This window comes from Corythoichthys intestinalis, chromosome 5 (genome assembly GCF_030265065.1).
Source record: "Corythoichthys intestinalis isolate RoL2023-P3 chromosome 5, ASM3026506v1, whole genome shotgun sequence".
In the NCBI taxonomy this organism is placed as follows: domain Eukaryota; kingdom Metazoa; phylum Chordata; class Actinopteri; order Syngnathiformes; family Syngnathidae; genus Corythoichthys; species Corythoichthys intestinalis.
The window spans coordinates 17,555,864-17,581,796 of record NC_080399.1 but is presented as its reverse complement, the minus strand read 5'-3'; the positions used below and the strand labels follow the sequence as shown (position 1 = coordinate 17,581,796).

General features: G+C 40.2%; 1 protein-coding gene across 4 annotated transcripts in view; it reads left to right on the top strand.

Moving 5' to 3' along the window:
• Positions 1 to 25,933, top strand: part of kcnq1.2 (potassium voltage-gated channel, KQT-like subfamily, member 1.2) — a 430,571-nt gene that overhangs the window by 267,650 nt on the left and 136,988 nt on the right. For 3 of the 4 annotated variants that reach the window (XM_057836472.1, XM_057836473.1, XM_057836470.1), the window contains one exon: positions 1,164 to 1,225. In XM_057836472.1, the coding sequence (XP_057692455.1) occupies positions 1,164 to 1,225 (62 nt within the window). Of the gene's footprint in view, positions 1 to 1,163; positions 1,226 to 1,331; positions 3,069 to 25,933 lie in introns of those variants that run through there. The other variant, XM_057836474.1, reaches the window with a different exon arrangement.

Sequence of the window (25,933 nt, the reverse complement as noted above, 5' to 3'; positions counted from 1 at the left end):
CTGGAAGACCCATGACCTCTGAGGGAGACACAGCTTTCTCACACTGGGCCCTACATTATGCTGCAAAATTTGTTGATAGTCTTCAGACTTCATAATGCCATGCACATGGTCAAGCAGTCCAGTGCCAGAGGCAGCAAAGCAACCCCAAAACATCAAGGAACCTCCGTCATGTTTGACTGTGGGGACCGTGTTCTTTTCTTTGAAGGCCTCATTTTTTTTCCTGTAAACTCTATGTTGATGCCTTTTCACAAAAAGCTCTACTTTTGTCTCATCTGACCAGACAACATTCTTCCAAAACGTTTTTGGCTTTCTCAGGTAAGTTTTGGCAAACTCCAGCCTGGCTTTTTTATGTCCTTGGCTCAGAAGTGGGGTCTTCCTGGGTATCCTACCATAGAGTCCCTTTTCATTCACACGCCGGCCGATAGTACCGGTTAACAGTGTTGTACCCTCGGACTGTGAGGGCAGTTGAACTTGTTTGCAGCTTGAACTTGTTTGGATGTTCGTCGAAGTTCTTTATCCACCATCCGCGCAATCTTTTGTTAAAATCCCTGGTCAATTTTTCTTTTCTGTCCACATTTAGGGAGGTTAGCCACAGTGCCATGGGCTTTACACTTATTGATGACACTGTGCACGGTAGACACAGGAACATTCAGGTCTTTGGAGATGGACTTGTAGCCTTGAGATTGCCCATCCCTCCTCACAATTTTGCTTGTCTTCTTTCTTTTTTCCATGCTCAATGTGGTATATACAAGGACACAGGACAGAGGTTAAGTCAACTTTAATCCATTTTAACTGGCTGCACGTGTGATTTAATTATTGCCACTGCCTGTAATGCGCCACAGGTAAGTAACAGGTGCTGTTCATTCCACAAATTAGCAAAGCATCATATGTTTTTCAAAGGGTGCCAATACTTTTGTCTGGCCCATTTTAGGAGTTTTGTGTAAAATGATTATGAGTTAATTGTTTTTTTCCATTCTCTTTTGTGGTTTTTCATTGCAAGCAGAATAAATGAAGATATTACTACCAAAGCATTTGTAATTGCAATCAATTTCTGGGTGAAATTGAGCATTATCTGACAGAATTGCAGGGGTGCCAATACTTTTTGCCAGCAGTGTATATGCATATAATATAATCACTCATGAATGTTTCTCTTTATTTTTCAGGTAAAGGAGAAGATAAAGAATTCCCGACAATTGGAGCGCGACTGATCCGGCTGGAAGATAAGGTATGCGCGGCACGCTCCTGGCATTAGTGTGCCTTATCTGTCACACTGACAGATTACATCGCACTCGCTGTTTTTGTGGCGCTTACATATTTCACTGTACATACAGGTGCAAGATCACCATACCAAACCAATCCTCTCTAAATAAGGCAAAATACATGTGCTAATTCTTTTTAAATGCTCAAAATTTGAGATTAAGTTGTTTTAACAAATTTTGGCAAGTCAAATTTTCCTATTGTATTGAACCTGTCTGAATTTTTTAAAATATATTCCTCAGTTCATTCCATTTTTATCATTTTTGTTTTCAACACTCTTTTGGGTTGGCGACAGGGTGATGCCTTTGCGATATCTGCCTGTCTGTCTTTCCGTGCTGTGGTGCCAGTTTTACAGTGTGGCACTTGTACCCGTTGAACCGGTGCGTGCTTGCGCCGCTCGGTTTTTGTTTTCCACGCCCAAATGATAGGGTGTGAAGTGTGTCGCTCGGGCATGCGGCTTGCTGTTTGTCTTTGAGTCACGGACGAACGATGTTTGTGGGGTTTACAAAATTTGTGTTTACATTATGCACACAATAGGACAGTGCTTTTCTACGCATTCAAATCATGTTTCGAAAATTTGACCAAATGCTGCAAGTGATTATCTTTAACAGAGGTCTTCAGACTGCAGGCTGTTCACTGTCTCGGTGATGAGTTATGGTTCAATTGCTTCAGGCTACATGTTACGATTGCAATCTCTCACATTCAGGAGAGCCTCGCCTACCTGTGGCTTCTTTACTTACAACCACACACACTTACAAATCTTAACCCTAAATTCTGACAAATGGAAAAAGTCAGTGACAGTTTTAGAAGGCCTTTGTAATTATTGTCACACTATTATAGTCACTATCTCTTTAAACACAATGCAGTAATTACAAGGGATTACTAATAACATTGGAGTAAGAGAGTGTTTTCACACCTTCTCAGTAAAGTTATGATTTTTTTTTTTTTTTTTTGCCTATGGTTATGTGAATATTTGCTGGCTGTGGCTCAGTTGGTAGAGCGGGTTGTCCACTTACTGACGGCTCGACGGTTGGAATGCTATGCGTGTGTGAATGAACTCTGTAAAGCGCTTTGGGCACTGTAATGTTGAAGAATGACAAAGCACTATAAGTACAGGGTTCCAGCAGTATCTTAAAATTTCTTAAATTTACAAATCTTGTTAAGTTGTCTAAAAAAGACATTTAATTTTATATGGTAAACTACTAAAATTTGAAAGTGCACTGCTTTACATGAAATGGTGTTTGCAAGTTTTTCTGAGGTAGGAGAGGGGTGGGGTGATTGGGATTAAAAATTCTAAATTCTAAGGGATCTTCAAAAGTTCTTAAAAGTCTTGAATTTTACTTGGTAATACCTGTAGGAGGTGTCACAGTGGAAGAGCGGTAGCACGTCTGCCTCATAGTTCTGAGATTGTAGGGTCAATCCTGGCACCGGCCTTACTGTCTGGTTGTTTGCATGTTCTCCTTGTGTTTGCGTGGGTTTTCTCCACTTACTCCTGTTTCCTCCCAAAAACATGCATGGTAGGCTGATTGAACACTCCAAATTCTCCACAGGAATGGTATTTTATCTCTTTCCGCCTTGTGACTGGCTGGCAACCAGTTCAGGGTGTACCCTGCCTCCTCCCTGATGTTAGCTGGGATAGGCTCCAGCACCCTCATGAACCTCGTGAGGGTAAGTGGCTCAGAAGATGAATGAATTCATACCTGTAGCAGGGGTGTTACAAGGGGGGCAGCGGTGGGCAGTGCCCACCCACAGACGCGCTCTGCCCACTCAAAGAAAACTGGATGCAGTACTAACGGCAGTCTGGGCACCGCGTATGGTGTCCCATTCATGTAGTACTGATGTGTTCTAAGTTTTAACCTTTGCGTTGTTACCTCCTCTTTCACCTTAAAAAAAAAAAAAAAAAAAAAAAAAAAAAAGAAATGTTGGTTTTGTTCCTTGGGGGCGCTACACACATTTACGCATATTTTGATTTTATTATTATTATTTTTTTTTTACATTTTATCAAAGTTTTCACCATTGTTCACCTGGCTGTTGAGTTTGGTGAGTTTTGAAACATTCTGAGGGGGTCAAAGTAGGGCTCAAAGCATCAGCGGGACAAAGAATGACTGCTAGGGGGCGCTACATAGTGTATTTGGAATTTGTCTTTACACGGTATCAAAGATTGCACTTGTCTTGACCTGCCTGCCGATTGTGTTGCATTTTGAAGCATTCTAAGGGGGTCAAATTGAGCTCAAAGGGGGTGCAGAACAACAAATAACTATAATAATAATAATAAAACCGAGGAACCACTATTGGTTACCTAAAAAAAAAAAAAAAAAAAAAAACATTGTCACCTGCATGTCATACTGTTCAGTTATGGATGTGTCTAAGTCAAATAAATCAGATCAAATTTTATTTGTTCAGACCAAATCACAACAACAGTTATCTCAAGTAGAAAATAAAACATGTTTTAAGGTGCAGTGGCCCTACGCTGGATTTCGACCTACTTGAGCATTGTATTTTTTATTTTTTATTGTTTGCCTCGCCGGGTAAGACCGGTATCCTGGTAACACCACTGACTGTAGTAACCTTTTATATATGTGGATTCAATTTCCTAGTAGCATGAAACGTACTGTTGAATAACCATCCATTGAAAAAAGAAGAAGAAAAAAAAAACTTAGTTTCAGCATAATGAGATCATGGTGGTAACTAGTGTCAATGGACGAAAGAAAGGATGTTAAATATTACTTAAGCAGCAATTTAAACAGTAAGTCAGTATATTTAATAATTTGAATTTCAATTTATGTATTTTTTTTTTTAATTGTATGATTTGTTAAATATTTTATTTGTAATTTTACCGGGATTCATAAGTATTTGTACCCCTGAGAATCAACAATAATCATGACACTCAAACAATTAGAAAAGTCCACCTTTACCCAATGAGTAACCACCCACCTACCACCTGTTTGAACTCAATATTGTCACCTGTGCACCCCACAGTCAGTCATAATCCAACTGCTACCATGAGAAAGTCCAGAGAGCTTTCTAAAGACACCAGAGGGAAAAAATTGTTGAGCTCCACAAATCCGGAAAAGGCTATGGGACAATTGGAAAGCAGCTTTAGAATAAATCAACAGTTGCAGCAATTGTTAGAAAATGGAAGAGGCTAAACATGACTGATAATCTACCACGGACTGGGTCTCCATATAAAATCTCTCCTCGTGGGGCATCACTCATGAAGAGAGTTGAGAGACCTGAAGAGAGTTTGATGCAGTTTCAAAAGGTACTGTCAGTAGAACACTACGGTGCAATGGTTTAAAATCTTGCATTGCTCGGAGGGGTCATGGGATAAAGTCATGTGGTCAGATGAGACCAAAGTAAAACTTTTTGGTTCAAACTTTACCTGTCTTGTTTGGAGGAAAAATAAATATGAGTACAATACCATGAACACGGAGTAGCTTTTCAATTTCGTTGTTTGCTCTGCTTGCAATGACAATAAAGGAATTGAATTGAATTGAACACCATCCCCACTGTGAAGTTTGGGGGTGGAAACCTCATGCTGTGGGGCTGCTTTTCGGTAAAGGGGACAGGACGACTGTACTGTATAAAGCAGAGGATGAACGGTGAAATGTATCGTCAGATTTTGAGCCACAACCTCCAAGATGAGTCGTGGCTGGATCTTTCAACATGAAAATGATCCAAAGCACACAGCCAACCTGACCAAGGAGTGGCTGCGTAAAAAGCATATCAAGGTTCTGGAGTGGCCTAGCCAGTCTCTAGACCTCCATCCAATAGAAAATCTTTGGATGGAGCTGAAACTTCTCAAAGACAGGCCCAAAACCTGACAGCTCTAGAGAAAATTTGTGTGAAAGTTTGGGCCAAAATCCCTGTTTCCATATGTCAAAACCTGGTGAAGAACAGAATGCGTCTCACCTCTAATTGCAAAGATAAGCTTCTGCACATATTGGAAGTAACTTGCTCACACTTCCCGTAATGATTGTTTCCACACAATTTGCTTACGTTTCTTGCCATGTGAGCGTCTTGTTTTGACGGGGACAGCACACCTGTTCTATGGATGAAGAGAAGGGGGCTACTGGGGGGCTTCCTTTTTGGCCTCGGGCAGCAGGTGGATGAACCGGATGATCCTTTTTTTCTTTCCCTGGTTCTACTGCACTCATCTGGGAGAGGATTTGCGTTTGAAACGTGGGCACTCAAACACCTGGCCATTACGCCCGCAGGATGTGGAAAATTTAGTCCTTTTGTATCCTTTTAAAAGGAGCACTTTTTTCCTCAACATTTACGCAAACTTTACAGGACAATCAGACAAGCACAGAATTACAAGAGGCAGTTACGTAACAAACAATCAAAAATCTCAGGATACCAGAGTCTGCAAAGTAAGAGTGTGACAAAATATCGAAATGGTGATATATTGTGATGCTTTGTATCCCAACAGGTTATCGATATGCTCCTGCCAAGAATCGAGATATCGTTTTAAAAAGGTGTCAATGTTCAAAAAATAAAAGGAACCAACAAGTTGCTACCAAACTCTTCCACCATAATCGTGTCTCATTTGGCTTCCATTGACGGCTTTGGATGCCCAGTCCGTTAAGACTGGGAAGGGGGAATGAACGGTCGTTGATTCGAAATCATTCTTTCCGATTTTCGGGGCATTTGGAGGTCACTTTCTGTTCATTTGACGGCATTTACAGGTCATCTCCTGTTGAGTTTGAGTCTAGGCCTATTCATTTCCGGGTCACTCCCTGTTCTTTATCCCAAAATCAACAGAAAGTGACCCATAAAATGCCCCAAAATCAACCGGAAGTGACTGAAAAGAACAAGTGATGACCTGAAATGGCCCAAAATTACCTTGTTGCCTGGCATTGGGTGTCACTGATGACTATAGAAGTGGGAGTGGCTGCCATTGAGGGTGCTCGACGCCCAAACCATTTAGACTGGGAACATTCGTTCATTCTGAACCAGAGCATTCACAATCATTCTTTCCGATTTTCAGGGCATTTACAGGTCACTTTTTGTTCATTTTAGAGCATTTACAGGTCATTTCCTGTTGAGTTTGAGTCACTGCCAAAGCATTTTAGAGATTCGTGGGTCACTTCCTGTTTGTTAACTCAAAATTAACAGGAAGTGGCCCATGAAATACCCCCAAATCAATAGAAAGTACCGTATTTTTTGGACTATAAGTCAGTTTTTTTTCATAGTTTGGCTGGGGGTGCGACGTGTACTAAGGAGCGACTTATATGTGAAATTATCAACACATTATGATATTATTTCACATGTTATTTTGGTGTTTTGGAGTGACACTGATGGTTTGGTAAACTTGTTAGCATGTTGTTTATGCTATAGTTATCTGAAAAACTCTTAATAGCTATGGCCACGTTCGCATTCTGCCTTTTGCAATGTGTGTTCAATTGTATTATTGACTTTTTCATATTGAAAGGCATGCTTTTAGTTTGTGATGCTTTCACGCCCACGTGGGGGCGCACTCGCACTTGTTTACGTGAAGAAGAGCGCTCACACGCCAGAAGAAAACTGACAGCTACGCAGCTCTGAGTGAGTGGGGGAGTTAGCGAGAGAGAAACACGGCTGCGAACCTACGTTCATTGTTTATGCTTGTAAAATATCTCTACAGAGGCAACGCCTGTGTGTATGATCTTTTCTGATGTGTGTTTTCCACCCGCGATTGGACACTTAGAGCCAGTTGTGTGGATGTTTGAACGATGTGCTAATGCTAGCGAACGCATGCTAACTGTTTATGTAATTGGTGTAATAGCACCTAATTATCATTTGTTTACGTTGATGCGAACCTGTTTGGTATCGAGGATGAAATTGATTCAGCAAATTATACGGACGTCCAGCATCGTCATTTGGGAGTTTAGCTCGCTGTATAGCCAGGACCGAGCCGTAGCGTCCTGATGAGAACCGTATATTCGCATTTCGTTGTTCATGCACTGTACACTGTACACCTATTCAGCATGTTGTTCTCTATTGTATTTTTACATTAAATTGCCTTTCAAGATGACATATCTGTTCTATGTGTTGGATTTTATCAAGTAAATTTCCCCCCAAAATGCGACTTATACTCCGGTGCGACTTATATATGGCGGAAAACATAGACAAGGCTGAAAAAGCAGTTTCTGCTCTTGCACTCCTCCCTTTAAAAGAAACTGCTGTGTTTTAACCCAGAACAACTGTTGTGTTTGATTGAACAATATGTCTATATGCTGCCATAGCAGATTCATGGCGCATTAAGCCCCCGAACTATTTTTAATTTGTCCGTTTTACCCTGGAAACCCCTGTTTACAGACGTCGTGCAACCGTTTTTGTTTCAACCAAGCCATAAAAAGAAAGTAAATAATTATATTTATTATTCAAAATGTCTGTCATTTTTAGCTTAGAATCATTCATTGATGTCTAAATTTTAGTTTAAAAAAAAAAAAACGACTTTAAAAATTTATTCACTCGCATATTTTAAACTTTTAAACGAATTGCGTCACAATGAATAATTTGGCATCTGTTAAAAAGTCACGGATATCTATCTCATAACTATCGCTTAATTGTATATATATTTTTTTTTTTTTTTTGTTACTGTCGCATTTTCCCCGATATGTTAGATGATAAATAATCGATCCAAACAAACAAACAAAAAATAGAAAAAGAACGTTTAAAAGGGTAACAAATTCTTTATTTTTTTTGTTTTTTTGTTGTTGTTGTTTTGTTTTTTTTTCAAGTTATTGTGTTATTTTTTTCTCGTTTCCTTTAAGAGGAAAAGCAATGAATCGAGAAATGGACGATCTTTATTCACTATTGTAAGTACAAAGTACTGTGTATTATTTGTGAGTCGAAAAAAAATAAAAAACTTAAATGAAAAAAATTAATAAATAAATAAAAGGGTAACTATATAAAAAAGAAAATCTCAACCACTCCTCGTTGTCTGCGATTTCTGCATTGCGACCCTTGTTATATCACCATGTTTCGCCCATAAAATCAAATAAAAAAAGTTTTTTTAAATGACTTCCTGTTCAAAATTTTTGACCCCCAGAAAATTGAGATTTTAAGCTTTCCAATGACGTATCACACATGCATTTCGGACAATTTTGAAAGTTGGCCAAATTGAGGGTCTCAGAACGGAACTTCAAGTCACCTGAGTGTTTTCCGCCATATGTTTTTTTTTTTCTCTTTGTTGGGCATTTTATAGCTGGTGCGACTTATACTCAGATGCGACTTGTAGTCCGAAAAATACGGTAACTGAAAATCAACCTGAAATGGCCTAAAATTCCCTCAATGCCTGGCATTGCTTGCCACTGACGGCCATAGACGTTCAATCCATTTGAAGTGGGAGGGTGGCAGCGAATGAACTCATTCCAATACACAGCAGCAGCTTGTTTTTCTGTTTATTTGTAGAGGTGTAACGGTACACAAAAATCTCGGTTCGGTACGTACCTTGGTTTTGAGGTCACGGTTCGGTTCATTTTCGGTACAGTAAGAAAACAAAATGCAAAATATAAATGTGCTAGTTGTTTATTACACACATTTGTGCTTTCAACAATAGGAACATTATACAAATCTAGAATTCTGCTCAAAAAGTAGCGGGTATTTAACATAATCCAGCAACAATTTGCCTTTCAGACAATGTTCCCTCTAATTTTTCATGTGTCAGAGCAAACACACAATCTCCCTGAGCACACTGCGGCCCACGGTGAGCAACATCAGATGTGTACCGTATTTTTTGGACTATAAGTCGCACCAGCTAAAAAATGCGCAATGAAAAGTTAAAAACATATATGTCGCACCGGCGTATAAGTTGCATTTTGGGGGGGGAATTTATTTGGTATAACCCACCACCAAAAACAGACATGTCATTTTGAAAGGCAATTTAGAATAAAAATACAATAGAGAACAACAGGCTGAATAAGTGTACGGTATGATAACATTACATGACTCATAAACAACGAACTGAGAACATGCCTGGTATGTCAATGTAACATAGCTATTTAGAGTTATTCAGATAACTATAGCATAAAGAACATGCTAACTAGCAACAATGATATAATAATGTGTGAATAAGTTCACATATAAGTCGCTCCAGAAAATAAGACGCACCCTCTGCCAAACTAAGAAAAAAACTGTGATTTATAGTCCGAAAAATACGGTACATAGCGGCCACACACCAGTATCATGCCTTTTCACGCCTATTAGCATTTCTACTGCCCGTAAATTATAAGAGCATTTAATGATTGATATCCATGATTAAAATATCTTAATAAATGTCACTGGAATACACACCAATCTGACTTAAATTGTACCTTATTTTTCACGTCTTAATATATAGGACTTGCATTTGGTGTACTGATATGTCAGTGCTCTCATCTACTATCAGTGTATGCCAGGGTGCATTTCTCCACTATATCATTGATTGAGTTTACAAATTCAAAGGCATAGTTTTTACTTCGCCAGCTTTCTGGTATACTCACATACTTTGCCATGTGATTGTGGATTTGTTGAACTGACACCACTGACGCATTCATTTCGATGGTGAGTAAAGTATTGTCAATGAGAACTTCAACTTGCTCTGTGGGACAGCTCGTTTCTCTTCTGTCGGTCTTTCCCATTCTCCCGCAATAATGTACCAATCCCCTATCGCATCTTGAGTCTTTGCAATTTTCAACAGCTTTCAAATGACTTTTCTGCTGATTATGACGTTTGAGGTAGTCCAACTTCCATTCAGTCCACATTTTTCCCTCTGAAAACTCACTTGGTACTTTGGCTTCAGTTTCACCGCTTGTTCGTCTATTTGCACATGCTCCGACAGCCACTCCTTCTTATATGGACCGCATTTAATTTTTACTTTGGCTTGGTGAGTGGATGTGTCGCTGGCCGTTCGTTTCGCCATGATAAGGGGTTGGCCTTTACGTCTCTCAACTCCGCCGCACTCACGCACTGTTGTCAGCTTGCTAACCTACACCGCGCGTGTAGGCTGGGCAATACACAAGCAATGTCAATGCTATGATTGGCTGCGTAGCGGAAGTGAACCTTATCGTATCATTTGCTGGACACCTGTCACTCACCGAGTTACAACATACGTTTCTGTTGATTTGTTTTTTTGTGCGCAGCATTGAATTTCTTGTGCGCAGAGTAGGTGCCAGCAGCACGCGCGCAGTTTAGAGGGAACATTGCTTTCAGACCCCGCGTATTGGTCACCTTTCTTTCTGAAACAAAGAAGAAAAAAGTCCTGTGCTAAAGAGAAAAGAAATCCCAATGACAAAGATGTTAACATGTATTTTACAAATGAAATGCCTCAATTAATCTTTTTTTCTTATGAACGGTTTTCAAAAGCTTTATTGGTGGATTTTCTCAAGTTAAAGCGCCACACAGAAATTAATACATTTTAATTGTGTAAGCAGGATCTGTATATTATTCTAATTATTTAATTACAGGTGTTTTAGCTCATTTCAATTTATTTAAATGGGCTATTATTTATCTTATTATGTGTTTATATTTCACAAATGTCATGTAGTATTCATTTGTATTGTATATTTTATGTTTTATAACTTTAGTTCCTATGTGAATATTAGTTCCTACTTGTTTTGTTGTGGTAGGAGGGTTTTGTATTGAATACGGGACCGTGTTGGTTATTATTACAGCAGGGAAGACAGTTGTAAATCAACAAAGACAAGTCAACTGTGCCCCGATCTACCACTCAAGAGATCTGATGGACTCAAAAAGTGGGTTACGATTGCATATTAGTTTGAAATTCGACCGGATCCACCGTACTTTTACACGAGTGACTTCCGGTTGCCCGATCCTAGCTACCGGTAGTAGTATTGACGCATAATAAACTCTGCCATTCTTTTCGCATGCGTCATGTTGAGCCGCCTCTGGGATGCGTCTAACACGCGGCCGCACTGTGACTGGTGTGCATTGGCTGATTGACTTTAACGCCCGCGTTTCACTGCGTTCTCGCCATGGCCATTTTGTCGCGCCGTTGACGTTTCTGGGTTTTACTGTCGTACCGTGTTGGTCCTCATTATAGTAGAGAAGACGGAGTAAATATAATCTACACAAAGAAACTGTTACCCGATCGACTCACAGCCTCGAAAAGTAAGGGTTACATTATGTCAGAAACTTGTTCGGTACGCCTCCGTTCCGAACCGAGCACCGCGTACCGAAAAAGTTCAGTACAAATACATGTACCATTACACCCTTATTAGTTTGTAGAATATCCTAGAATGATTTCCTGAATCTAGTGATAATCTATATATCGCCATATCTTCAGATCATCGTTATCGTGAGCTTTGTATCTCAAATTGTATCGTGAGGTACCAAGAGGTTCCCACCCCTATTGCAAAGCATGCGGAAGAGGGTCGTATATGTTCTCGCTATGAGCTTGAACCCGTTTTGGAATGACATTTCCCCAAGCATAAAAGTTTACAGGACACGCTAGACTTCAAGTGAAGTTGAGCTTGAGCTGACCTCCAGCAAGCTTGCGGTCATTCCATAACCTTCTTAAGGCGGCGTCACCTCCTGCCTTCTTCTCGTAAATGTCAACCTAATGACACGTGGAGCAAACCCTGTTGTCACAGTCGACTCACTCCTAAGTAGGATCTTTCCCAACAGCGCAGTGAAATCATTCACCAGCTATACCACAGCGTGTGTGTTTGGGTGCACATTTGTGTGTTCCTATGTTCCTATGGCCAGCTTTTCAGACACATTTTTACTCTGACAATGTCAGGAACGAACACATACTTTGTTACTTTTGCCACCGCTCTGACAAATTCCCACTTTAGCCCTTCTGTTAAAATGCCAGATGCAAACTACTCTCGCTAAGCTTTATGTTAGGGTGTCAGCTTGTAGATGAATTTATATATTATGAGCAGAAGGGGGCTCTGCCATTGTGTGTTCAGAACAGGGATGGGACAATGATTTATCACCCTCAGACAAAGACGAATAAGTGGAGTTGATTAATCGTGGATGTGCCCGACCCAACGCTCTCCAGATTGAATTCTCCAGTAGCGGCTTGGAAACGAAGACGGATGGCGCTCGTGACAGAGTGTTATCTTTCTGTCACACACACTTGATGAAAAATGCCCCGGCGACAAGCTCAAACAGTTGCCAGTGTTTCCGAGCTTCAACTTGGCCTTTCACAAGACAACGCGCCTTAGGACCGAGACAAGGCCGATGCTTGTGTTGTGTCGCTCACTTTTATTGAAAAAGGGATGTTTTCGCAGAGTGCCCACGTCAGCAACTGTAAATGTCGTGTGTGTATAAAGTAGTACAAAACGAGCTATAAAAGACAAGCTCCTGAAGAATGAAAGATTAACGGTTAGAAGCCGGTTACCAGTAAGCGGTTGTCTAAAAAAAAATGGAGGGATTTTACGGAAAAGTATGGAAATAATATGGTTGCAGATGAGAACGTTTAGCCTCGCTCGTGTCAATTTTCCCCAAACGCTGCTAGTCTTAATATATTCATACCAATGCTATCTTTGTTACTAAAAATGTTGTGTCCAGTCATGTGTGGTCAAAAACTACAGTGAGGAGCAGAGTTCACCCACTTAGAATATAGGTAGAGGTCTGAAATTTCAATCATAGATGCATTTCCACTCATAGAGACATAATCTGAAAAAACAAGAAAAACAGAAATAACATGGTATCATTTTTTTTAATAAATATTTTTAATTTACTGGGGTTCATAAATATTTGTACCCCTCATAATCAGCAATAATTATGACACTCGAAGAGCTGTCAATCTACCTTAAAAAAAAGTCCATTTACCCCGTGAGTAACCACCCACCAACCACCCGTTTGAGCTCAATATTGTCACCTGTGCAACCCACAGTTAGTCATAATCCACCTGCTCCAATGGGCAAGACCAGAGAGCTTTCGAAAGACCTGGTGGGGCAAAAAATTGTTGAGCTCCACACAGCTGGAAAAGGCTATGGGACAATTGGAAAGCAGCTTCGTGAGAATAAATCAACAGTTGCAGCAATTGTTAAAAAATGAAAAAGGCTAAACATGACTGATAATCTACGTCGGACTGGGGCTCCATGTAAAATCTCTATTCATTGAGCATCACGCATGCTGAGAAAAGTGAGGGCTCTGTGTAGAACTACACGGCAGGAGCTGGTCAATGACCTGAAGAGAGCTGGATGCACAGTTTCAAAGGCCACTGTCAGTAGAACACTGCGGTGCAATGGTTTAAAATCATGCATTGCTCAGAAGGTTCCCCTGTTGAAGCCAGTACATGTGAAGGCCCATCTGAAGTTTCCCAAGGACCATCTGATTGATGCAGAGGAGTAATGGGAGAAAGTCATGTGGTCAGATGAGACCAAAGTCGAACTTTTTCGTGCAAACTATACTCGTAGTGTGTGGAGGAAATAGAAGGATGAGTACAATCTCAAGAACACCATCCCCACTGTGAAATATGGGGGTGGAAACCTCATGCTTTGGGGCTGCTTTTCAGCAAAGGGGACAGGACGACTGTACTGCATAAAGCAGAGGATGAATGGTGACATGTATTGTCAGTTTTTGAGTCACAACCTACTTCCCTCCGTCAGAGACTTGAGGATGAGGCGTGGCTGGATCTTCCAACATGACATTGATCCGAAGCACACAGCCAAGCTGACCAAGGAGTGGCTGCGTAATAAGAATATCCAGGTTCTGGAGTCTTCTCGACAGTCTCCAGACTTCAATCCAATAGAAAATCTTTGGATGGAGCTGAAACTTCATGTTTCTCAACGACAGCCCCGAAACCTGACTAATCTAGAGAAAATTTGGTTTGAGGAATGGGTCAAAATCCCTGTTTTCATGTGTAAAAACCTGGTGAAGAACTACAGAAAGGATCTAACCTCTGTAATTGCAAACAAAGGCTTCTGCACTAAATATTAGGACTCATTTTCTCAGGGGTACACATACTTATGAACCCCAGTAAATTACAAATACATTTGTTGAAAAATAATTCAATGTGAGTTCTGTATTTTTTATTTTTATTTTTAGACAAGACAATGTCTCTATAAGTGAAAATGCATCTATGATTGAAATTTCAGACCTCTACCTATTTTCAAAGTGGGTGAACTTGCAAAATCACGAAGGGTGCAAATACTTCTGCTTCTTACTGTATGTGATGATGCGAACTTACTATATCAATGTGCACCAACATCACGGTGCTGGTGTTGCCGAGCAGCATTCTGTCATAACATTTGTCACAGGGCTCTGCTACAAGCAAAATATTTTAGCAAAATGAGTCTAAACAAAAATGGTGTAACAAAGACTGACATCTCATTGTAGAACATGCTATGCTCCAGAACAAAAAATGAGAAAGAAAAACATTCCATAAATTACAAAAATTTCATTCAGCATACTGATAAATTGTGGTGAGCAGTGTTTTCAGACAGTTGTTTTCATTTGCTTCAATGCTGGTCAAGCATGAAACCAGTCAGTGGAGTAAAAAAACAAAACAAAAAGGTACGGGACGTTGTACTTTGCTGAAAAGAAATAAACATGATATGATAAATTGACTTTTAGTGAACTTGCACCCCGTTTTAGTCAACTACAAACAATCTTTGGTTGTTCAACCCTCAGTTGAACCTACTTCTTAGTTTACCTGGACACACCAAACACACTCACACACACTTAGGAATGCGCTAACACACCAACCTTGGTGATCTCAGTTTCTGTAATCACAAGACTTCTGTAATAAAATTATGCTGATTAAAAACATATAAAATATGATTTCTTTAAAAATATATTATTTTTTATTTTTAATCAGAATTATACAATGAGCATTGTCTATTAAATCTGTTTCTGTGTACACTGCATGGATTGTAAATCACACCTACTGTGCAGTTTTAAAAAAAAAAAGCTCATGCTGAATAATATAATGGAATAACATAGACTACAGTACAATGCTCGTATCATGTGTATTCAGCACTAGGGCCGAAGAATGTGCGGCATGACCTTAATCGCGTCTCAATTAGGTAAGTATGCTGTAAATTACAGCGAGGCCAAATAGTGGGAATACTTGAGGAGCGGGTGTTTGTTAGGAGTCCATCTGTAAGGCATTTAGGTCCCCTCAACTCTAATCAGGGCTTGGGCGGGTGGGGGGCACGGTGTGTGTGTCTGTTTAAACCTACCAAACATGGTGCCAGGCCTTGGATGCAAGGCCGTAGTAAACACGCATTAATTCATTAACATTACATATTTGTATTTGACTCCTAAGTGAATACTTGAACACACATACTGTATGCGTGATTCGCTCTAGCGAAAAGGTCTGCTTGTCACAAGTCATTGTTTGGGGTGAAGGACAAAAACCGAGCGGATGATCCATTTTTTTCAATTTTGAGTTTTTCCAAGAATACCCTCTTTAAGTTCTCTTGTTTCATGTCCCAGCAGATCCAAAATTAAGTCACCATTTTCTGAGTAACTGTTCAAATCTGACCCCGATACAGCCACCTGTTGCTAACTTTTAGGGCTTGCTGTGGTCCCCACACGCTAGTTGTCTAGTTGCTGCAAACAGTTAGCACTTTGGCTTGCGGGTAACAGGAGGCGGTTCACTCAACCGCGAGATGAAGTGTCACTTTGATAATTCTTCGCCTTGTCTTAGCTTGATTTCTACATTATACCTGGAATTGATTACTTTTCTTGTCTCGGTCTCAACTCCCAAAAGGCTTGGTCACGTGGATAGTGTGTGGTCTTCAGCAAAACTATGATTTTAACCCTTTAACACCTAAGCCTATTTTGGCCGAATTTGCATGCCTTTGATGTTGCCTTTATATTTCAAAGAAAAAATTGTTCACAATGGCTAAGTTGGGTCCTTTTTTTCAGGATACCTTGAACTTCATGTCCAAACTGTTGTTTTCTTCACTGACCAACTTCAATCCACATTTTGGACCCAAAAAGAAAAAAATCCCCAAATCTTTTTTCAAAATTTGTTATGTTGATGTCCCACTGACAACCAAACATGCTCGACCAACTGTTTTGAAACTTGATAATATTTATTTAACTTGCTAGGATAAACATTCAATAGAAAAAAATAAGATTGAATAGTTTTATGTTTGACAATTCAACACAAACAGCAGTTATGGTCATAGGCGTCTTTGGCCTTCACACATACTATGGTCAAAACATGTTATATACAGTGCAAAATAGTGAGAAAAAAAATGTATATTATCCAACACAAAAAGGGTTTGGAGGATATCTCTTTGTGAAGTTAGGTATTGTACCCATCACCTTATCAAAGGTATATATGTACATGCAATCAAGCTTCTCGAACACACATCTATAAAAAAAATTGAAAAGATTCATAGTGAAGAAAAAATAATAACATTGAAAAAAAAGTGTTTTCAAAAATATTGACAAGTAGTTCAGTTCGATTCAATTTTTTTAGGCATGCGACCCAATAAAGTGTTTTTGTTTTTTGTTTTTTCTCACTCAATAAAGTTTGTTTTTGAACATGCCACTAAACTGCATCACATATGACGTCACACAGCCTACTCATCCGCCGTTTGCGCGCTGCTGTCACTTCTACTCACCGAGACGCTGACTGATCCGAGGAAAACAATGACAAATACAGCTCATCCTATTCCTTGTGTTAATGAAATAATGCATTAGCTTGCGCTAAATTTAGTTTTCGATTCATTCTGCACGTTTCAAAGTCCCTCGCTCAATCCAACCGGCCGTTGCTTGCTAAGCATGTCTCCTTTCGCTTAGTTGGTGCCTTGCTCATCAATTTATTAAAAATGTTCACATTAGGTTCGTCCTTCTTGACATCACAACGGCTCTTGGGATATGTAGTCTTTTGTGCTGCTTTCAGTTTTGAAAAAAGGACAAGAAATGATGAAAATATGGAAATAGACACATGGTCCATGCAGCGTTTTAATGCATATTTATGAGTGCAATAAAACTATAAAACTGAAATGACATTATCTCCCCTTTTACTTGGTCGATTGACTTCAAATAAAAACTGGTGTGGACATCAACTTCCGTACTTTCAAACGAGAGCAACCAGGGGCACGTGGGTGACGTGATTACAGCGTTACGAGGCTTCAAAGATGGTATGCTTAAAAGTGTCGCATCCGACACGTTCGGTGTTAAAGGGTTAAAGAGCTCACTTGTTCATGATTGTGACACTGCCAGCAACTGAGCTTAATTGTGGAACAGAAATTTATCAGCAACAAACACAGACAAAAATAGATAAATACATCTCGTAATGTAGTTGTCGCATATACTGTATACTCTGTTAGGAGGCAAAATAACCACCTTAATGGGCACTCTTGAGCCCTGCCTCATGCAAGTACTAGTTTCTATGGACCTATGGTTTCAGCCTGTCAACATTAAAACTGCAGTAACTTCCAGACAATTGCACGAGTCACTATGATCCGAGTCACAAGTTCAGAGTCTTACCTGTTGTAGGCAAGTCAAGTCAAGTCACAAGGTTATGTCAAGTCGAGTCGAGTCATAAGGTTACGTCAAGTCGATGCGACTATCGAGGTCATGTCGAGTCGAGCCGAGTCAAAAGGTGTCGAGTAACGCGAGCAGGCAGGTGGACCCATATGCAGGGAAAAGGAGGCGAGGCAGATGAACGGTGCAAAAATGATTTAATTAAAGCCAACAAAAAACCAAGTACAAAACAAAGGCTGTGGTGGTCCAAAGAAAGCACAGAGGCAAACAAAACTGTCAGTAACAAAATACTGGTTTTCAAAAAACTTAGAACACGAGGGGTTGGATAGACGAGAATAATGATGACCAGAACGTGGACAACAAAAACATTCACAATGTCGCGACAAGACTCAACAAAAACGGGGAGCTTATGTAGACACAGAATCAGGGTAAGGAGTCAACGAGGAACAGGTGGGTGACACAGGAGGATGCAGTTTGGAGGATACACTAGGAGCAGGTACAACAGTTGAAATCAATGGGCGATCACAGGGACAAGTCACACTAGGAGAAAACAAAAACAAAACCTAACACAAGGTTGTAAAGACGAGTCGTGTCAAGTCAAAAGTTTGATGAGTCAACTCATTGGTTTCTCCAAGGCGACCAATCAGATCACTGGCAGGTGAGAACCAATCTACGAGCCAAGTTTTTCGAGTCAGCTTGTCGAGTCTGGAGTCATTGTCTCACGAGTCGAGTCGAGTCTGGAGTTATTGCCTCATGAGTCGAGTCTCAGACCCTCCCACCTCAAGCGAGTCAAGCCCAAATCTGTTTTTTTCTACAAGTCCAAGTCGAGTTGCGAGTCATCAAATTTGCTAGACTCGGGTCTGAGTTCATGTGACTCGAGTCCAATTGTCTGGTAACTTCGTTCATTTTTTAGCTACATCTATAATTCGTTTGAGTGTCTGCATAGTAACCATTCAAGGATATGGTCTGCCTTTTGTCCACATTCCACTGGAGTAGACTCCAGTTCTCACCATGACCCCGAACAGGATGGACATTAACCCGTAATTCTTGTTAAATCAACATAACAATGTGTCACTCTTTGATCAAATATCATAATAATGCTTGAGACGATGACACACGTCAGATGTATGCACGCTTCAACACTTTCTCCCCATCTTCAACGTCAAGGCCCACCCCCCTATTGTTTTAGCTCAAAGGCTCCATGGCCATTTGCCAATGTGTCACCATCTCAGATTTTATTTACACTCTACATTTTATTCCCAAAGGGATGTCCCCTTCATTCCACCACCCGCTTTTGCTCATGTTCCCAGCACTTCTTTGCCATGAGAGCATCCTGCCTGTTGTTGTGATGTGTTTTGATATATGTGTGTGTTTGGCCATAGTATGCACAGCGGGGAGCCAGACTAACCAGGCCGCTCTAAACAAAGAGAGGAAACTTGGCAAAGGAAGCACTCGCTCACACACACGCATACACAAATCCTGGAACACGGCATCAGTACTCTCGCTGACCCGCGCTACAGACAAGCACATACTGAACCTTCCTGGCATGTCTAGACTTGACCCTCTGCAACACAACCACCTTGCACTTCCTCCTGTTTGTCCAGATTGGAAATCTTACGTTTTCCTGAGTTTTTTCCCGCTTGTTCTGCTATGCTTTGTTTTGTTCCTCTGCTTTACTGAAACGAGTTTCTTGCCGCAGTCCCGCTTCCACACGGACAACAGAGGTCATTGTCCTCGACAGAGCTGCGCCCTCTGGAGCTTTCACTCGTTGGCACGCAAGCGCCTGGACGGGGCTGAGCCAATGCAATCTTGCATAAAATTTGCAGGCTCCAAATGAATGTCAGTGAAGTGAGCATAAACATAGGCAAGACAAGAGCAGCCAAATGGTTCTTTGTACATTGGAGGAGTAATTAAAATATACTTGTTTCTTCATATTTCACAATATACAGTGCCCTCCATAATTATTGGCACCCCTGAAAAAGATGTGTTTTTAGCTCCTAATAATTTTATTTTAATTCAAATAATATGGGACCTTAATGGAAAAAAAGAGAAAAATCCAACCTTCAATACAAGTGCATTCATTCAGTGGGGAAAAAATCCCACATAAAGAAAAAATTATTTGACATCAAATAATGTGTGTCACAATTATTAGCACCCCTGGTGTTAACACTTTGTACAACCCCCTTTTGCCAACAAAACAAGGTCTGGGGACTGAGATGGCCATGGGAGGAGCTTGATTTTGTGTCTGGTGAACCATTTCTGTGTAGATTTGGCCATATGTTTAGGGTCATTGTCTTGCTGAAAGACCCAGTGACGACCCAGCTTCAGCTTTCGGGCAACAGATTTTGATTTAAAATGTCCTGATATTTCAAAGCATTCATGATGCCATGCAATTGCTAAAGTTTATTAGCAATTGTTTCTACAAAATGGATACGCGACAAGACTTTTTTCAGGGACTGTACTTTTGAAAATTCGATGGAGGAAAACTGATGCAGCGAAACTTCAGTGTGTCACCCCCCCTCCCCAGTTTTCATACATCTGCTTGGTTTGAAAATTGCCCAAATGAAACTGAGTTTGCCTGCTCCAAGAAAGCATTCCATTTGCAACTTTAAATTCCAGTGTTTCCCTGAGAACAAAGGAAATCATTTTTTTGTAGATAATAAGGAATATATGGTGGAAAACACTCAGGTGACTTGAAGTTCCGCTCTGAGACACCCAATTTGGCGTAATTTCAAAATTTTCCGATATGCATGTGTGATACATCATTGGAAAGCTTAAAATCTCAATTTTCTGGGGGAAAAAAATTTTTGAACAGGAGGGCATTTAAAAAAAAATGTAAACAGCAAAATCCTAATTGGAGAAGAGAGCACGCGAGAGCAGAATTAAAGACACCACGATTTTAACGAGATATTATTGCGTACTTACCTTGTTTCGTTCCAAAAACTCCATGTAGCATGTATCACCAAGTGTCAAGACACAGATGTGAATGGCCACAGCCGGATTTTGGGGGGGGGGGGGGGGTTATGGGCGAAACATAGTAATATAACAAGGGTCGCGATGCAGAAATCGCAGACATCAAGGAGTGGTCGACATGTTCTTATTCATATATTTACCCTTTTAAATGTATTTTTTTCCCAATTTTTCTTTGTTTGGATCGATTATTCATCATCTAAAATATTGGGGAAAATGCGACAGTAACGAAAAAAATACAATTCAGCGATAGTTATGAGGTAGATATCTGTGACTTTTTTAAAAGACGCCAAATTTTTCATTGTGACGTAATTTGTACAAAAGTTTAAAATATGCAAGTGAATAATTTTTTTAATTCTTTTTTTTTGTTTGTTTGTTTTTTTTAACTAAGTTTTAGACATTAATTAATGATTCTAAGCTAAAAATGACAGACATTTCGAATAATAAATATGTTTACTTCTTTTTATGGCTAGGTTAAAACAAAAGCAGTTGCGCAACGTCTGTAAACAGGGGTTTCCAGGGTAAAACGGACAAATTAAAAATAGTTCGGGGACTTAATGCTCCATGAATCTGCTATGGCAGCATATAGACATATTGTTCTATCAAACACAACAGTGTTTTTGGCTTAAAATGCAGCAGTTTATTTTAAAGAGGGGTGCAAGAGCAGAAACTGCTTTTTCAGCCTTGTCTTGTGTTTTCCACCATATGCATGTGTGTATTGTTATAATGTCTATCTACAGTATACATGTTGCTTCACTGTTTGTGTTCAAATACCTGGTCCTGAAAACACGGCAACATACTGTACATACTCATTTTTTGCTGGTCTATGAGCGTTATCGTGTGTTAGCATTAGGCTAGCTGACTTCGACGGCAAGTTATGTGATTTCTCTAAATAAACGTATAATTGATTTTTATTTTTATTTTATTTTTTTTTGTAGTTTAGTATTTTATTTGAAGTTGGGATATCTGCAGTATTTCCAATAACTCGTAATTTAGATCACTTGTCTCTCAATTCATGTATAAACAAAATGCTATGTAATTACCATGTCTATACCAACACTGATGGGTTGGTTTTAGCGTGTTTTAAAGTGATGAAGACCTTGTATTTTACTATTTTTCTAACACTCCCTAAACCTGTTCCCCTGCTATATATTTGTGGAGCACACTCATCTAGATCAGACATTCTGACTGCTGAGGAGACCTGGTTTTTGTCACGTCAGTGGGCTCTACGCCGTTCATACGTTACCGCTCGCAATTGATGCATTGCGTAGCATTAGATAGCGTGCGGCCTGGAGTGCGGCCTTGCAGTAAATCACGCCAGGGCAATGCGCCGGTGATGCAGCTCCTGGCAGCTCCCAGACGGCCTTTGGCTCTGGCTGCCTTCTCTTAGCGCCACTCTCTAATTTCAGAGCCGGGCCCTTGCCCACTACTGTGTCTTTACCACATTCCCACAAGCCAGAGACGGCTAGTCTGCATGTCTGGGCCCTCTTGCGCTCCATGTCATAGTGTAACTCAAGCGTGTCCAAAGTCTGGCCCGCGGACCATTTGTGGCCCACCCTGTATATTTTTGTGGTCCATGGCTCATACTAAGAGTAGCATATTGAACATGGATCACAATCCTAACTTTGTTGACTGAACTGGACGATACCATTTGCTCCTCTTGTCAGGTATTCAGTCTCTTTGAATTGGCTAGTAGAAAAGCACACACAAGGAGTAAGTTAGCGAGCAGCACTGCAACAGCCTTAAAGTAGAAGTTAGGAATTTTTTACATTAGGATTAATTTTCGAGTTAGCGGTGTTGTTGATTTCAACAAATTCTGTGCAGTTTGCTAGTTACATATTAATTTCAGGGCTCCGGAGTGGCCAAGCTGGTGCGAGTCAATGGTCCCTTCCTAGCATGCCAATAAAAAAATGATATTAACAGTCAAATAAATTCAAAATGCAGATCGTTGCTCAAAATACCCACCCGGCCACAATAGAGAGGGCTTCTTCGGCCACTCGTGCTCATGCTGCATTCGAGGAAGGTGGGAGTTGGACTTATCCCACTTGGATGGTACCAGTTGCAGCCTCAAAGCGTTCCAAGTATTTTTTATTTTGGCCATCAAAAGACATGTTGACCTCCAGCAAACCTGGCTTCCCGTAAGTGATCAAATAGTGGAGGAATAAGGACGGCTAAGTAGTAAGTAAATAGACCACACTGTAAACTCCCTTCTTTACTTTTACTATTGACGGTCGGCTTTTCAATAGGCAGCACAGTTTTGTCGTTTATGTCTGATTGAAGCAACTTGTGAAGTTGGGGTACTTTTTTTTCTGACTTTGCAACTCGGGCCTCCCAGTTCATGTGCGTTCCAATTATATTTTTCCTGGTCGGAGGTTGGAAAAACTCCTGATTTCCCATCTTCCTCAAATGCAGCATCAGTCTACGGAGTCTGGACTGAAGAACGGTAACAGAGTGAAATGTGCATTCAGAGGCTGTGAAAACAGACAGAAGAAATGGGCAAGTAGAGTTTCCACAAATTCCCTATAAAGAACGAGGAACAATACAAACTGTGGATACTTGCTGCTGGCTACGACATAAACACACAGGTGGAAAAAATATCACTCTGCTCTGCAGCCTGTGACCTACCAAGCTGCTGGATTACAAATGTTGATGTTCATACAACAGTTTTTGATATGCGATGATAAGTTTTATTAACTTTATCCTGAAAACATAGCCAACTCTATTGATCCATGGGTCATTGGTGATTTCAAACGTGAATGTTATTTTTTATTGGCATGCAAGGACGGGCTCATTGACTCGCGCTAGCTTAGCCACTCCGGAGCCCTGAAACTAATAAATAACTAAATACATGCACGCTATTTGTTGAAATCAACTCCACCGACTAATTAACCCCCCGCTTACTTGAAGATTAAGCCTTATCTAAAAAATTCTGAACTTTCCATTTAAGGCAGGAATATTTCAGTTTCAAACTGAATGAGGAAGAAAAGCTCCAATTTAAAAAAAAAAAAAAATTAAAATTCAAGCCCCCAGCATAAACACTCACTGCCTCATTAGGTACAGTGGTATGAAAAAGTATCTGAACCTTTTGGAATTTCTCACATTTCTGCATAAAATAAGTAAGTGAACCCTCTGCCTAAGGAGACTGAAAGAGCAATTAAAACAATTTTTTACCAACAATTTAAGTCAGGTGTGTGTCCAATCACTGATGAGTGGTTTAAAACTGCCCTGCCCACTATAAAACACACAACTGGTAAGAATTATCTTGATGAGAAGCGTTATCTGATGTGCATCATGGCTCGGTCAAAAGAGCTGTCTGAACAACTGCAATCGAGGATTGTTGATTTGTATTAAGCTTGGAAAGGATACAAAACCATCTCTAAAAGTCTGGATGTTCATCAATTGACAGTCAGAGAAGTTGTATACAAATGGAGAGAGTTTGGCACAGTTGCTTCTCTCCCAATGAGTGGCCATCCACCAAAGATGAGGCCAAGAGTTCAGCGCAGAATACTCAGAGAGGTTTAAAAAAAAAAAAAAAAACCTAGAGTGTCTGCTAAAGGCTTACAGAAATCATTGGCAAAGTCCACTATGTCTGTACACATCAACTATATGTAAAACTTTGTCCAAGAATGGTGTTCATGGGAGGATTCCATGGAGGAAGCCACTGCTGTCTAAAAAACAAAAAAAAAACTTTGTTGCTCGTTTAATGTTCGCAAAAAGGCACTTGGACACTCCACAGAGGTTTTGGCAAAAATATTTTTTGGACTGATGAAACCAAAGTTGAATTGTTTGGGAGTAACACACAATGTCATGTGTGAAGGAAAAATGGAACAGCTCACCAACATCAACACCTCATTCACACTACTAAGCATGGTGGAGGGGGCATCATGATTTGGGCTGTTTTGCTACCTCGGGGCCTGGACAACTTGCAATCGTTAATAGAAGAATAATTTCAAAGGTTTATCAGGATGTTCTGCAGGAAAACCTGAGGTTGTCTGTTAGACAGTTGAAGCTAAAAAGAGGATGGATGCTGCAACAAGACAATGATCCAGAACACAGAAGTCAATAAACTTCAGAATGGTTTCAGAATTACAAAATGCACGTTCCGGAGTGGCCAAGTCAAAGTCCATACTTGAACCCCATTTTGATGCTGTGGCATGACCTAAAGACAGCGATTCATGCCAGACATCCCAGGAATCTGACTGAACTACAGCAGTTTTGTAGAAAAGATTAATCCTGATCGATGTGCCAGACTGATCTGCAGCCACAGGAAGCGTATGGTTGAAGTTATTGCTGCCAAATGGGGGGGGGGGGGGCACAAAATATTAAATGTGATGGTTCACTTACTTATTTTTCCCCCTTCTGTCATTGTTTGCATACTATCTCCATTAAAATATGAAAACCTATGAATGTTGGGTGGTTTCAGTTAAAGTAGACACTTTTTTTTGTCATCTGTATGATTTTGACAAAGATCAGATCACATTTGATGGTGATTTTATGCAGAAATGTGAGAAATTTCAAAAGGCTCAGATACTTTTTCATACCAATATATTTGGTCAACAAGGTAAATACAGACAGAACACTGTGTCACAGAAAAGGTTTGGACACTCCTGCTCTAGCTCCTTTATTGCTTTTTGGCTTTCGTCACTGACCCCCCTTGTTTGGGCTCTTATTGTCATAGACTGCATTCTTATTTGAATAGAGGATTGTAGGTTTCCAGCTCCAGTCTCCTATCATATAAATTACGGTATGTCATACACATCTAGAATCTCTCTACATCATATAACAGCCACTTAAGGGTTTTGTCCTTGGCTGTAAATATCCATGTTCCATTTCTGTTGGACAAGCTTTGCCTCATGTTCCTTGACTTACAAGTGTCCCAACTTACAAATTTTTGAATTAAAATCCATCATATGGTCATTTAAATGTGGAACATTTATTTCATAGCGTCAACTGAGTTAGACTCGGTCAAAGTGCTACTGTGCATTTTTTTTTTTACGAATGTTTTATTGCCTTGGCCACACTGGACCGCTAATGTACTCCCCCGCGCACCAGTTCATTTTCAGCAGAGAGGTGCAAGCGTATAAGGAAGGTTACAACACGGTCAAGAAAATGAACTACACGTTTTATGGGCTCCTGTGTTGTAGCTAATGCAGGGTTTTAAGCAGCCCTGGTGCCGCCCTATTTTGGCATACACGGAACGCTGAAAAAATTTGAATCATGCCAAAACTTTGAACAATTCAGATCCAATCCACAAATCTAGCTAAATAAGGTATGATGCAGTGCAGCTCTGCTCCCCTGCTAACTGAAATAAAAAAAC